Raw genomic sequence first — 13,905 nt, 5'->3', positions numbered from 1 at the left:
GTTCATTTACATTTATTTATGTGTTTGTTTATTCATATAATTGTATTTTACCTTGTTCCATATGGCATTTGAAGTGAATTCAGTATTCAGAATGTATTACTCATATAGTGGATGTGAAATAGTTTAAGAACAGAGCGAGTGATGGATTTCTAACAAGACAACTCCTTAATCAGCACCAGAGTAGTGGACAGCTCCCTGCTTGGGCTTTTGCTTACAGGTTAGGACTTGTTGCTTAACTCCTGGGCCCTTATCAGTAAATTCAGAGAATTACTCTTTTCCAATTATACATTTTTAAGCTGATGGCTCTGAAGCCTCTCAGAGGAATCAAACTTGCTAACCAACAGTCCTAAGCACATGGTAGGTGTTCAACAAATTATAATGGAATGGAAACAGATACAATTAAGAAACTGAAATTGAGTTCACCCTCCTAGACTCAATAAGCCCTTTCTAAAAGGCTGTGCTGTTTTAACAGATAGTCTTTTCAAATGCTCATATAATGAATGATACAGAGCAATATATAGAATGAGGTATGAAAAAGGTACAGTACTTCACGGATAAAGATTAAAATTATTTCAAAAATAGAAGAGGAGAAAATGATTTCACATTCCACCATTATTTCAAGAACCGGCCTTTGGGGTTCAAAGCTTAGAAGTAATCAGCACGACTACTATCTAATCAAAGTCTCCAGGAATGCTATATGTGTGGCACATTACCTGACTGTGTCACATGAAGGCACCAAACCCAATTTTTCTTTCTGTACAACATCCCTCAAGTTAACAAAACTACAATAGAGCAGCTCTGGGTTTGTAACCCTTTCAATAAACAGAAATATCTCTCCATTTTCCACAATGGAGAAGCTCAAGAGATTTTATTTTGATTTGTTTATGGATCAAAGCATTAAGAAGGTATATTTTATTATAAATCTGTATTAAACATATAGCTATTCTTTCTACAATTTAAAGCAGAAGTTGATAGAATGATTTTAAGAAATATAAGTTTTATATCTGGGATTAATCACAACAAAAATAGTCTGAAAATCTGACTTCAATATTTCCTAATAACTAGTCCCACTGGTATCTGAGCCTTTGCCCTCAGATTTCCAAGGGCTGCTGTAACTAATGTTTCTACCATTAAAAAGGAGAGTTTCACTCTGCTTGATAACTGGAAGAATCATTCACCTTGAAAATAAGAATGAGGAAAATAATTTAAGCTCTCTAGGCCTACATTTTGAAGAAGCTCTGTATTGTTCAAAACGGAACACAAATGAAGTTTTATGAGGCTGACGAACACCATCTAAAAGGAGCCTGCTTGCTATATTGCAAGAAAGAGCCACGGGAATGGCCAGAAAATGAGGGAATGGCACACTTCCCATTCCTACTCACTGCTAGATTCCAACCATCAGGGAGAAATAAAAAAACCCAAAATAAAAAACAAACAAAGGGGTGCCAATGAATAGCGAGCTTAAAACAACGTAATCCACCAAGAGTATTAAACTACCGTAAAGATTATAACGGGATTATCTTGCCACTAAGTCTTCAAATCTTTACTCTTCAAATCTTATTTTTTTAAAGATTTTTATTTATTTATTTGACAGAGAGAGAGAGAGACAGCCAGCGAGAGAGGGAACACAAGCAGGGGGAGTGGGAGAGGAAGAAGCAGGCTCATAGTGGAGGAGCCTGATGTGGGGCTCGATCCCAGAACGCTGGGATCACGCCCTGAGCCGAAGGCAGACGCTTAACGAATGAGCTACCCAGGCGCCCATACTCTTCAAATCTTATACTACCTTCCAAAACCAAGAAAATTTAAGACACAATGATAAGTACGTAGTAAGCTCTAAAGAAAATCTGTCGGTTGGTTTGGTCATTTTCAATATGGGAGTATGGAAAGGTCAGTTCCTTTCCATAGAAATGATACAGTGTTAATTGGAATGAGCTTTCCCAAAGGTCTCCAGTTCAGAGCCACGGTGGAAAGGAGCCCATGTGGGTGAGAGCATGTGTTCCAGAAGCTCTCTCACCTTAACTCAAAGGCATCTTGCAAGTATGTCCAATGCTCTTGTCTAATATGAAAGTTAATACTGTCTCAGGTTGATTCCTTTTTTCCCCAATTGCTATAACATTAATGTAAAACATTTTTGTGGGCATAAATCCTAAACCTTGGTGTCCCAGTGTTTATTTTAATTTAATTACATTAAAACTTTTCATTTCTGTAATAGGATTTAAGCTTTAATTTTCACAGCTTTTGTCAGATATGTGGGCAACAATATAATCACAGGGGAACAAAGCTACAAATGCACAAATTATGAAGCTCTGACCTTTCTGTCTCTTTGCATCTTGCTTTGAAAATCTGCTCACTCCACACCACAGATTATATGCAAGAGTCATCTTTTTGTGAAGCACATAATCTATTTAACCAGCTTTCAAGTAGTCAAGTCACATCGCGAGACAACGCTTGGAAGCCATTACCGCCCATTCATTGGCTCTCGTGCACAGCATGGTAAGGAGTCGGACGCCCTTCACCTCCGTTCAGGAGCAGGAGCAAGAACATCCAAAGCGGAATGAGACACCAGCCTGGGGACCAGCCCCTCTGCACATCCTCCCTTTCCCAAAACAAAGTCATTCACTCTTTGAATACCACCGTCTTTGTGAAAAGTCATCCTAATGACATGCTGTGGTGACTGGGATTTGCTTCAAAATATCTGGGGGAGGAGCACAAAGATAAAAACAAGACCAACCAGGACTTGCCACCTTTGGAAGCCCAGTGAGGAATCCACAGGCATGTTACACTCTTCTCTCCATTTTTCTCTACTATTTAAACTTTCCATAATTTTAACAAAATCTATCTTGAATCCAGAGGTAGAGGTCAGCTGACTCCCCCCCACCTCACATTTCCACAAAACTGAGAAAGAACTAAATCAGGAGCAAAAAGATGATCTTGGTTTTATAAAACTGCTCACAGATGACCCTCCACAGCTTAAGTCACTCACGAGTCTTCATCTTCTATTTCCCCTTATGTTATTCCCCCTCAAAGAGAACTCCGTCCACGATCAGTCCATTCAGAGCCAAGAGTAAGAAAAGACAGCCAGCTTCCCTGTGCACACACACAACCTCTCCTCCCCTAAATCAACTGAACTACAAACGTACGCAGCCTTCTCTGTGATGCTCCCTGAGAGAAGTGCTGGACATGCCTGAGGCCAGGCACTGTCCTAGGAGCCAGTCATTGAGCAGCAACAACATGAAAAAGAAGGCCATGCTCAGGGAGCTCCCATGCAAGGGAGAGACCACAGAGAACAAGCAAGCCAAAAAGAAAAAAATATGCGATGATTTCATTTGGTTGGGAGTGGCAGGAGCAGGCCTGGGGAGGAGTGGCTGGGGTGTTCTGCAGCATGATCAAACCAGCTCTCCGAGGAAGCTCCCTGTAACACTTTACTTGATCCATGTCTACTGACTTAGCTCATACTTGACATGATACCTACCCACCCCGATGAAGGCAAGATCTTATCTACCATTTTTCTACTGAACCTTCCACAAAAATGAGAGACAAGGCTAACACTGATCGACTGTGCCTTAAATGCGAGATGCAAATCTCAGGACCATACATACATTCACCTTCCAAATGTAGGAAGTAGGCAACAAGAACAGGGCGGGTGAGGAGGCTGAAGCCAGGAGAGTAACTTGTCGAAGGTCACTGAGTTAGCAGGTAGTAGAGGCAGGATTTGAACCCGGGCAGTCTGACCATAAAGCCCACGCACTCAGTCCTAGTGTGAACCACCAGTCCTCATCACAGAGAGGCCTTCAGAAATACATAGTTCTTAATTAATGAGGAAGTAAAATCATTTGCAGGAGAAATGATGCAAACAAGTCATTCCTTTTTTTTTTTTTTTTTAACAAATCAGAGTTAAAGGAGAAGGCCATGCGCTCAGAGTCAAGTCTGACGGTGCTGACAGGCAACCACGCGCTGTGAGTAGTCGAGTCTCCAGGGGTCTGGCGCACTGGCTTTATTGGCAGACTATGTGGCAGACATCCACCATGGCCAGCGGGTCCACCCCAGCTCCTGAAAAGCCTTCTTAGACCTGGGAGAGACCTCTATATTAGTAGCTGTGCCTCCCCCATACAGAAGTCAGGCCAAGTCCACCGCCACTCTGACAACTGTAAGGCAGACGATATCCCTGGTTCTGCCGAGAGCCCTGACTCAACTGGCAACAAGTGGTGGGCAGGACAGCTCTGTGAAGAGCTCCCATTTCCTTCCACCAGGGTGGTGGCTGCAGAAGGAGCAGGAGTCTCAAGGCCCTGATCCAGAAGCAGCATGGCAGCTGGGACACCAATGAGTGGACAATGACAGTGACAGCAGCTGCGATGTCCTCACCAGCTGGGGTCAGAAACCCTCTTTGCCAAAACACACATGTCCTGCTATCGCCTAGCACACTCAGCTGCACACGTCCTCCGTTTCCATGTACTTGAGAGGATACAGAAGCAGCAGGCAGGAAAACAAGGCTGAAACAACAGGGCACTGCAAGCCTCAGCACTACTGGGACCCGCGCCTGGCAAAGGAAGGCCTCTCTGCAGAGAAGCAATTCCAGTGTCAGCATTCACTGCCAGCCTTGCTGCACACAGATCAGCTTGTCACTCCCACTGAAGGGAGACTCTACCAACTATGGAATGTATTCGATATTGGGGAGACGAGGAAAGCAATGCTTTAAAGCAAAGCAACTAAGTGAGTCCCTTCCGTGAGTGAGGCAACCCACATGCCAGTGAGCAAAGACAGAGCCTGGAGTCCCCACTGGGGAACCTGGAGGAGCCACACCGCCATGCACCCAGACCACATCCTCGAGAGAATATTTACTACAGGCGAGCAGCTTCCGTGGCTTCTGCAGCGAACTCTGGTTACATCCGGTTCTAGAACTCTGGACGCGTGGGGCGGTAGGCTGACTGGCTCTACTGGGATCAGGACGAACATATATAGACCAGGACCATTGTTATAAATTAACAAGAACTGGAACAAAGCAGGAAAATCAGGGCCATCACACCTCATTAGGAAAGACTGCGGCTTCAACACCTGATCCCAAACATGGCACAGAGTATTCTGCAAAAGTAATGACATCTTTGTGAGAACAGACCAACTGGAAGACTTCCACGGATTCGCCTTTCCTGACAAGGAGGTAAGACGGCTGTAGGCCGCCCTGAAGAAGCAGGGAGCCTGCAGATGAGAAAAATCAGGGTTGTCTTCACGATCTGAGAAAAATCAGAGTTGTTTTCGTGAACCCTTCCCAGAAAGATTCTTGACACTCAAAGCCCCCCCACCCCGGGGCGGGGGGGCATTTTCACAATGGACATTGGACAATGTATTCTGAAACACTTCCGGACAGCCCGTGTGCATCTGGAAGTGAGATTGGGCTGCCAGGAGTGGCTTAACAAGGCTACTGACTGGGCAGCTGGGCAGCTGCTTCTAAGAAACAGGGCTTCGGGTGAACTGTGGCTCTTGGCACACACAATGAGTCTCGATTCACATATTTCACATGACCTCATTTTCCATGTTGGGTGCAGCTTGCTATGAAAATTTAGTCCCTAAATTTATACTTAAAAAGATTCTAAGTTAATAATTAACAGCATTTTGCAAAAAATTCCAAAACAGGACTTGAGGCGGTCTTTGATAAAAGACTTACAGAACAAGAGTGAAAACAGAAACGGGGCACAGTAAAGAAGAAGAAAAACATAATCACCACATACCCAGGCTGACAAAATTACCAAAAATAAATAGGAAGAGTCCCTTCCAGCTTTCTACTAGCTAAGGAAATTAAGTTTCAGTAGAAGAAAACATTCCCTTGAAATATATACTTTTTTAAAATTTTTTTTAAAGATTTTATTTATTTATTTGACAGAGACAGAGACAGCCAGCGAGAGAGGGAACACAAGCAGGGGGAGTGGGAGAGGAAGAAGCAGGCTCATAGCGGAGGAGCCTGATGTGGGGCCCGATCCCATAACGCCGGGATCACGCCCTGAGCCGAAGGCAGATGCTTAACCGCTGTGCCACCCAGGCGCCCCGACATTCCCTTGAAATATATTCTTAAAAAAAGTTCTATTTTAAATATTTTTAATTGAACCATTTATGTTTTAGGTCCTTATTCAAATAGAGCTAAGTGATATGTGGCGCAAAGTTTACAGCAGAAATTATGCAATACAGGAAAGAAGGTCTTCCCTATATCAACAGTCAGTGAAAGCCAAGTACGATCAACCTACTGACAATTGTTATTAATTGATCATTGTTCATTCAGTGAAGTGGTTCGAGTCAGTGTTGCTGTGTGTGTCGGGGGATGGTTAGGAGAAGGAACATTAATAACCCACCTGATCCAATCCAAATAGAAAACTCTCAGGGGATTTTACTTGCTCTGGTATAAAATGTAATCAATATGGAAGGAAACAATGAAGCAGCAGTCCCCACCCATCACCCCATCATCATGCCCTCTTGAACCCCATAGTTTCACCAAGCTTTAGAAGACACCTGGAGAATGAATAATTCAAGACCCAGCCCTCCAATGAGACCCTGAAGAATGGACAGTTGGGATTGTTAGCTAAAGGAGACTCATGTGTTTTGAATCCCAACCAATGGCAATGGAGCTGACTTTCATTTATGCAAGTGAGCAATGGGCCTGTGGTCCAGAGAGAGATATTGGGAGGGGCTGCAGAAACCCACTCACTTCTTGGTTTGCTGGTTTTTCTCAAAAAGAAACACTCCCACTCACATGAAGTCTTAACGTTTTCTCTTAACAGAAGCCTTGGCTGTAAGTTTAGACTCCAGTGCAGTGATAAAGTTCAATCAAGAAATCAGTTTAAAACCAGCAGGAGAGCACAGCATCCAGGAGCCCAGAAGGTAAGAAGGACTAATCTGGACATACACTGAGTTCTCGGTGCAGCCAGGAGCTCAATAGGAAATCCCCAGCCAGCCTTCTCCATCCCTGAAACACCACACATGAGGACAACAGAAAACAAATGCAACAGCCGAAGTCTGGACACACATAGAAGAGTAAGAATCTGTGCCTCTCAGTCAGAATGTCACTCAAAGGTCCCCACATCTGCCTCCACTAAATGAGAAAGGCTGTGGAATTATGCAAAGGTTTTAAGCTTTCAATAAAACTGCGTGACAAGTGTAAAATATTAATTCAATCTGTCCAAATAGAAAGAAAATGATTAATAAAAAGGGTAGGGAGATAATGTGGGGGAAATAGAAGGTGTTCCTCAGGATAAATGAGTTGAGGAATCATTAAAATTCTTATTACTATGAGGAAACCCTGTCAAAGAATGCAAAGTTCAGGAAAAGACAGAACCATTATTTCTAAATTAAAAGAAAACTTCACACTTTTCTTTGCAATCATCTGAATGCAAGCAGGTGATTGCCTCCCCAGGATAGACAATCACACAACTTAAAGGCTACAATGTACGCTGATTATCTTACGAACTACGAGGTTTTCCCCTTCATCTTTCAGTGATCTATTACTCCACTGTATGTCAATTACCATTCTCTTGTAGGGGCTAAATCTTCCTGTCTTGTAATGGAGCTGTTTTAATTGGTTGCTACCTCCACTCCTGTTGGCACAGAGGAGAGGACTGAGAAGGGACAAGGCCTATAGACAATGATTAATGTGACAATTTGTTAATTCTCAGGGTTCCACTCACCGTGCTGTGTGAAGAGGTCACTGTGAATGATTTCAATCAAGCAATACAGCTTCTGAATGGTCAGCAAACCCATGGGAACATTTAGGATGAAATCAGTAAACATTTTGCTATAATGAAAAACACAAGCGAAAAGAGTTTAGGGACATACAGCAAAATGATCCACTGTGTTCAAGACGGTACCAAGACGCAAGGTCATTAAATGGTGATTGAGCTCTACCAGGATGTTGGAGAATGCCTATTACCCGATATGGGCCAAAATCTCATCCAACAAAATGATGCTTTAAAATGTTATTTTTCACTTCATACACACTCAAATGGCTATAATCCAAAACAGAGGCAACAACAAGTGTTGGCTAGGATATGAAGACATTGAAACCCTCACATCATGCTGGTGGCAAAGTAAATTGTTGCAGCCACTTTGGAAAACTGCTGGATATTTCCTGAAAATGTTAAAACCCAGTTACCATATGATCCAGCACTTCCACTCCCAGGTATACATACCGAAGAGAAATGAAAATACATATGCAACACACAACCTGGCACGTGAATAGCAACCACATTATTCTTTATACTCAGTGGAGGAAAAACCCAGATGCTCATCACCTGAGCAGTGAATAAACAAGATATAGTATACCCATAATTCATCCACATCAAGGAATGAAGTTCTGATGCATGCTACAACACAGATGAACCTTGAAAACATTATGCCAAGGAAAAGAAGCCAGACACAAAAGGCCACATATTGTATAATTTCATTCATATAACATGCCTGGAAAAGGCAGAGCTACAGATACAGAAAGGAGATTTGTGGTTACCTAGGGCCGGGGTGGGGACAGAAAATGACTGTTGATGAGCACCAGGGATCGGATGGGGGTGATGACACTGCCCCACAACTGGATCATGATGACAAGCACACAACTCTAAATATACTGACTGCCATTTACTTAAACACTCTAAAACTGGTGAACTTTATATACGTGAATTATTCTCACTAGAGATATTTTTTTTTAAACTTTACTTTCACAAACAGTCAATAAAACTACAAAGAAGTCTTAGAAGAAGGGCTCCTGTTAGCAACAAAGAAAAACCTTTCACCAATCATATCAGCAAGGTTCTGGAAAATAATAATTCCACGTACTGGCAAAGTCTGGGAAGACAGACACCAACATACTTTGGCAGAAGGGTGCTTTGACCTTTAGAGGGCAACTGGATAATATTTATTAAAAATCTTTTAAGAATATCCACAAAAAAGAAAAAGAAAACGTAAGACCTTGTAATCCTACATCACTGTTTAGCCTAATGATATCAATAAGGGCAAGATACTACAATGAAGCGACAAAAGAATTTAGCCTAGCATATTACATAATAATAAAAACCGAACAGAACTTAGCACCCATGTAGCACAGAGGCGTGTTCACTGTAATCAAAAAGCCAGGCTGGCCTTGAAGCACTACCACTGAGCAGCTCAGTTCTCAGGGACAAGTTACTTAGCATAAAAGTGGGCTAATAACTGAACCAATGTCATACCACTGTTGCAAAGATTAATTGAACAGTACACGGAAAGTGCTTTGTATGGAGCCTCTTCTGTACGGAGAAAGCACATCATCGATGTCAGCGCCTACTGCTGCTACTTAAATAAATGATGGGCCACCACAGGACCGAACACCATGGAAGTTATTAAAAATTCTGATGTAGATTACTCCACAATGTGGGAAAACAAGAGCTCTTACGCGCAGAAGCTGATTGCAAAATAAAGAATACGATTGTGTTGAATTTTTTAGGGGAATACGTGTGTACACATGCATGTGGATATATGTGCATGTGTGCAAATCCAGATCCTTCTAGTTATTTTTAGGCAGTGGAATTAAGTTTGATTTATTCTCCTCTCTGATCTCTTCTGTTTTATCAAAATAGCAATCAATTTTCTAAAAAGGAAAAAATACATACATGATTTACAAGGTCATTAAAAAAAAAAAGCAGTAGATAAGGTGGGGAGCCTGGGTGGCTCAGTTGGTTAAGCAACTGACTCTTGGTTTTGGCTCAGGTCATGATCTCCTGGGTTGTGAGTTCGAGTCCTGTATCGGGCTCCATGCTCAGTGGGGAGTCTGCTTGAGATTCTCTCCTTCTGTCCCTCCATGCACTAGCGCTCACACGTTCTCTCTAATAAATAAATTATATCAGTAGATAAGGTGTTGAAGCAGCACACAGGGATGCATAAAGAGACAAAGGACCAAGAGCAGACTGCAGGGGCCCTGGAGAAGGGGGTCTTCCTTGGATCTCCAAGCCCTGGTGCCAGCACTCACTGTGAACAAGGACACTGCCCCACTAACTGGTTAGAGTCAGATCTCCATGCCCTGTAAGAACAGGCCCAGAGTATGGACCACCCAACCACAGCATCCCCCCACTTGCTCTGTTCTCCAGACTTGAAACTGTCAAACAAGAACCTTCACGGGAAGCACCTGGAAGTCATTAAAACCAAACGGCTGGGCCCCACCCTCCATTCCTAACTCAAAAGATCTGGGAAGGGGCCTGAGATTCAGCATTTTCTAACAAGTCCCCAGGGGCTGCTGATATCTTCTGTGACAGCCATGCTGCAGGGGTGGGCCACTCCAAAGACTCAGGGCAGACATGCTGCCGATGGGCCTGTTCACATCTCCTTTTCTCGTTTAAGGTGTGCTAAGCCATGTCCCTCGTTGTCAGTACCCATGAGCAGAAAATAATGTGTCTGTGCAGGACACTAAATCCTCAGGCACATCAGAAACCTGATGATTCTGGAGGAGAGGACCCCCTCAAAGCCCCTCGCCCTTCACCTCCCAGGCATGAGCAACCTACAACGGACATAAAGAACGGGAGGGATGAGCATTTTTTATTCAATGTAACCACTCAGGGGACACATGGACCTTTACTAATATTTAGATGGGCTTTTTGGCTGCTAAAAACGGTGCCATCCCCTGCAGGTAGTTTATGGTGTCAAATGTTTAATCAAAAGCAGACAAGAGCTGTGCTTTAGATGTCTGGGGTTGAAAAGGCTGCACGTCCCAACGGCACTCAACAGTCTGGTAGAACACAGGGCATCTACACATCACACAAGCAGGACTGGGCTCAGCAGCCAAGGCTCGAAAAACAGGTGCAGAAAGGAAGGATTAGGTCCCCAGCCTCACTCCTTGGTCTGAAAGCCCAACAACCAGCTTCCTTGAGGTTTGCTGTAGTTTTGTTAATATTATCTTAGGTGACAACTCCTGATGGTTCTGCCTGACGGCTGGTCCAACAGTTAGGAGCACATGAAGAGCGGCTGTCCATACTGAGGGGCAGGGGAGGGGAGTGAGCAGTAAATCTCCAGTGTCAGATGCTTTAGGTGCTGAAAAAACGAAAACCCAACCAGCATAGTGAAATTCAACCTTGAAAGAATACAAAATGCCAAATTTGTATGATTTACCCACTGAGCTATGAGCAATCCTCTAAAGAAAATACTGTGTTGATGGATGGTGTCTTTTCCATATGAAGGCCTAATTAGAGAAGTGTCATAGATACCACAACCAGCAAGTGTTTGTTCTAGAATGATCCAGGGCACTGATGTCTGCCAACATAAGACTGAGCCTTGAGCTTCTCATAACCTCCCTGCACAGAAAGGAGGCAAAGTGAAGGACGTGGGAAGCCTGCCCCTTGGGTGCTTCCTTACCTGAGCTCTTTGGGATCGAACACCAATTTCACATCGTTGACAATAGTTGGCAAGTACTTCAACGCCGCCCCCTGCAAACCAAGAGCAAAGAATGCTGAGCCTAGTGCAGTCTGGCAAATGTTAATACAAATCTGTAATTACTAGGAAGAACCACAGACATAGCGAGAAAGGAAAGATCACTTTCTAGATGAGACGATGAGATCACCAAACACAACAAAAATAGAGCAAAGAAAAAACCTCTGATCCACAAACAATGGTGATTTGTTACATGGTTATCTTGACACATAATAATTTAGCAGAGGTCAACAGATATTGTCTACTGACCGAATGCCTATACTGCGCTAAGCTTCTGTGTGATTTTCCGGTCTTAACCCTAATGAGGCTATAGCACATGAAGATCTGTGCCCCTCAGAATAATCCTCCACCATTCAAATCACTGCAATTGCCTCACATTCAACATCTAAACTGATTGTCTTGGGCGCCTGGGTGGCTCAGTCGGTTAAACGTCTGCCTTGGGCTCAGGTCATGATCCCGGGGTCCTGGGTTCGAGGTCCACATCGGGCTCCCTGGTCAGCGGGGAGTCTGCTTCTCCCTCTCCCTCTGCCTGCCACTCCCCGTGCTTGTGCTCTCTCCCTCTCTGTGTCAAATAAATAAATAAAATCTTTAAAAAATAAAAATAAAAAATAAAATGATTGTCTTTGTTCCACTCCAAAACTGTTTTCTGTCTATCCGTGCATCCCTTAATTAGGAATCTGTTTTGCTTCAGTAAACTTATCTCTTATATTCATATTTTGTATCTTCCAGAAAATCCACAATCTGAAAAAATAAGAGTGATGGTAATCATGACAGGTCCTACTACCTACTATGTGCCGTGCTAGGACCTTTGTATATTTTATCTTTCATTCCAACAGACCTCTGACAGGGAGCTGGCTGTTGGACAGCAAGGGAACTGCCAGCGGACATAATTGCCCCTGATCACACCACAAGAACTGAACAGAGACAGAATCAAAACCCAGTTCAGTGGGCAGCCTGAGCCCCAGCCCCTCAGCTGAGCCCTGATGGGGAAAGTTTGTGGATTTTCAGTGTTGTGACCGTGGTGGGCCCCCTTATAGCTGTGACTCTATGTAACTCCTTGTACCAGGCTGGGGCACACCTCCCAGAATGAAATACGGAAATAATGATCATGCCAAGGACATCCTAAGGTTGCATTAAAGCTCAAAATTAAGCTGAAAGGAGAACAGGATAACACTTTGAACACTGGAAAATACTACACTTACTGCATAAACAATTGTTTGCATTATTTTCTGAAAGCACAAAGGTAGTGTTTAAAAAAAAAAATCAAAATGGAGTCACTCGTGCTAAACTCCTTATCGGCAAACCAAGGCTTCCTACCTAAACAAACCGCAGTTTCAGCCTTTCCCAGGAATATAAGATTAAACTATTCAATCTAGAGGGACGCCAGGGTGGCTCAGGCAGTTAAGTGTTTACCTTTGGCTCAGGTCAGGATCCTGGGGTCCTGGGATCCAGCCCTGTGTCCTGCTCCCTGCTCAGCAGGGAGTCTGCTTCTCCCTCTCCCTCTGCTGCTACCCCTGCTTGTGCTCTTTCACTCTCTCTCTTTCTCTGACAAATAAATAAATAAAATCTTAAAAAAAAAAAAACAAAACCACACAACTACTCAATCTGGAACTTCCTGGTCAGCACTACTGAGGTAATCCACCTGATAGCTTCCAACCCTCAAAGAAGAGGTAGCCTACTCCTTCCTTGTCCCTGTCTCCTTCTGCCTATAAAAGTCTCATTTTGTCCACTTCTTCAGAGCTCCTTTCTACTTGCTAGATGGGATGCTGTCCAATTCACAAATCATTCAATGAGGCCAATTAGATCTTCAAATGTACTCAGTTGAATTTTGTTTTTTGACAGCAAAAGCCCACGTTAATATAATTCCCTGAATATGTATGGTCAACCGATTTGCAGCAAAGCAACACAGGCCCCTCCCCCTCCCCACCAAATGAAACTGGTTCCATACCTCACACCCTATACAAAAAATTAACTTTTAAGTGGATCATAAATCTTAAACATAAAACTGCACAAGTTCTAGAAGACACCTGTGATGGGCTAAGCGATGATTTCTTAGATAGGACACCACAAGCACAATTTGTAAAAGAAAAAAAAAATCAATAAATTGCAGTTCATCAAAATAAAAACTTCCGCTCTTTAAAACACACTGCTAAGATAATAAAAGATGAGTCACACACTAGGAGAAAGTAATTGCAAATCACATATCTGATAAAGATTTGTATCCAGCATATCCAAAGAACACTTAAAACTCAATAATGAGAAAACAGTACCCCCCCATAGGCCAAAGATTTGAAAACTTTGCCAAAGAAGATATATGGATGGCAAATAAGCACTTGAAAAGAGACTCAGCATCATTATTCACCAGGGAAATGCAAATGAGAACCACAGTGAAATATCACTAACACCTATTAGAATTGCAAAAAAAAAAAAAAAAAAGACCTGACAGTATCAAGCGCTGTTGCGTGGGCTGCGGGGCTGAATGCA

At 43.0% G+C, this 13,905-nt stretch overlaps 1 protein-coding gene across 1 annotated transcript in view; it reads right to left on the bottom strand.

Moving 5' to 3' along the window:
- The window catches only part of DOCK1 (dedicator of cytokinesis 1), a 468,169-nt gene that overhangs the window by 315,688 nt on the left and 138,576 nt on the right, over nucleotides 1-13,905 (bottom strand). The window contains exons 24-25 of the mRNA XM_034663641.1: nucleotides 11,347-11,417; nucleotides 7,668-7,774 (exon numbers count right to left, since the gene is read on the bottom strand). Of these exons, the coding sequence (XP_034519532.1) occupies nucleotides 7,668-7,774; nucleotides 11,347-11,417 (178 nt within the window). The remainder of the gene's footprint in view (nucleotides 1-7,667; nucleotides 7,775-11,346; nucleotides 11,418-13,905) is intronic.

This window comes from Ailuropoda melanoleuca, chromosome 6, assembly GCF_002007445.2.
Source record: "Ailuropoda melanoleuca isolate Jingjing chromosome 6, ASM200744v2, whole genome shotgun sequence".
NCBI lineage: Eukaryota > Metazoa > Chordata > Mammalia > Carnivora > Ursidae > Ailuropoda > Ailuropoda melanoleuca.
This window is presented reverse-complemented; position numbering and strand designations above follow the sequence as displayed.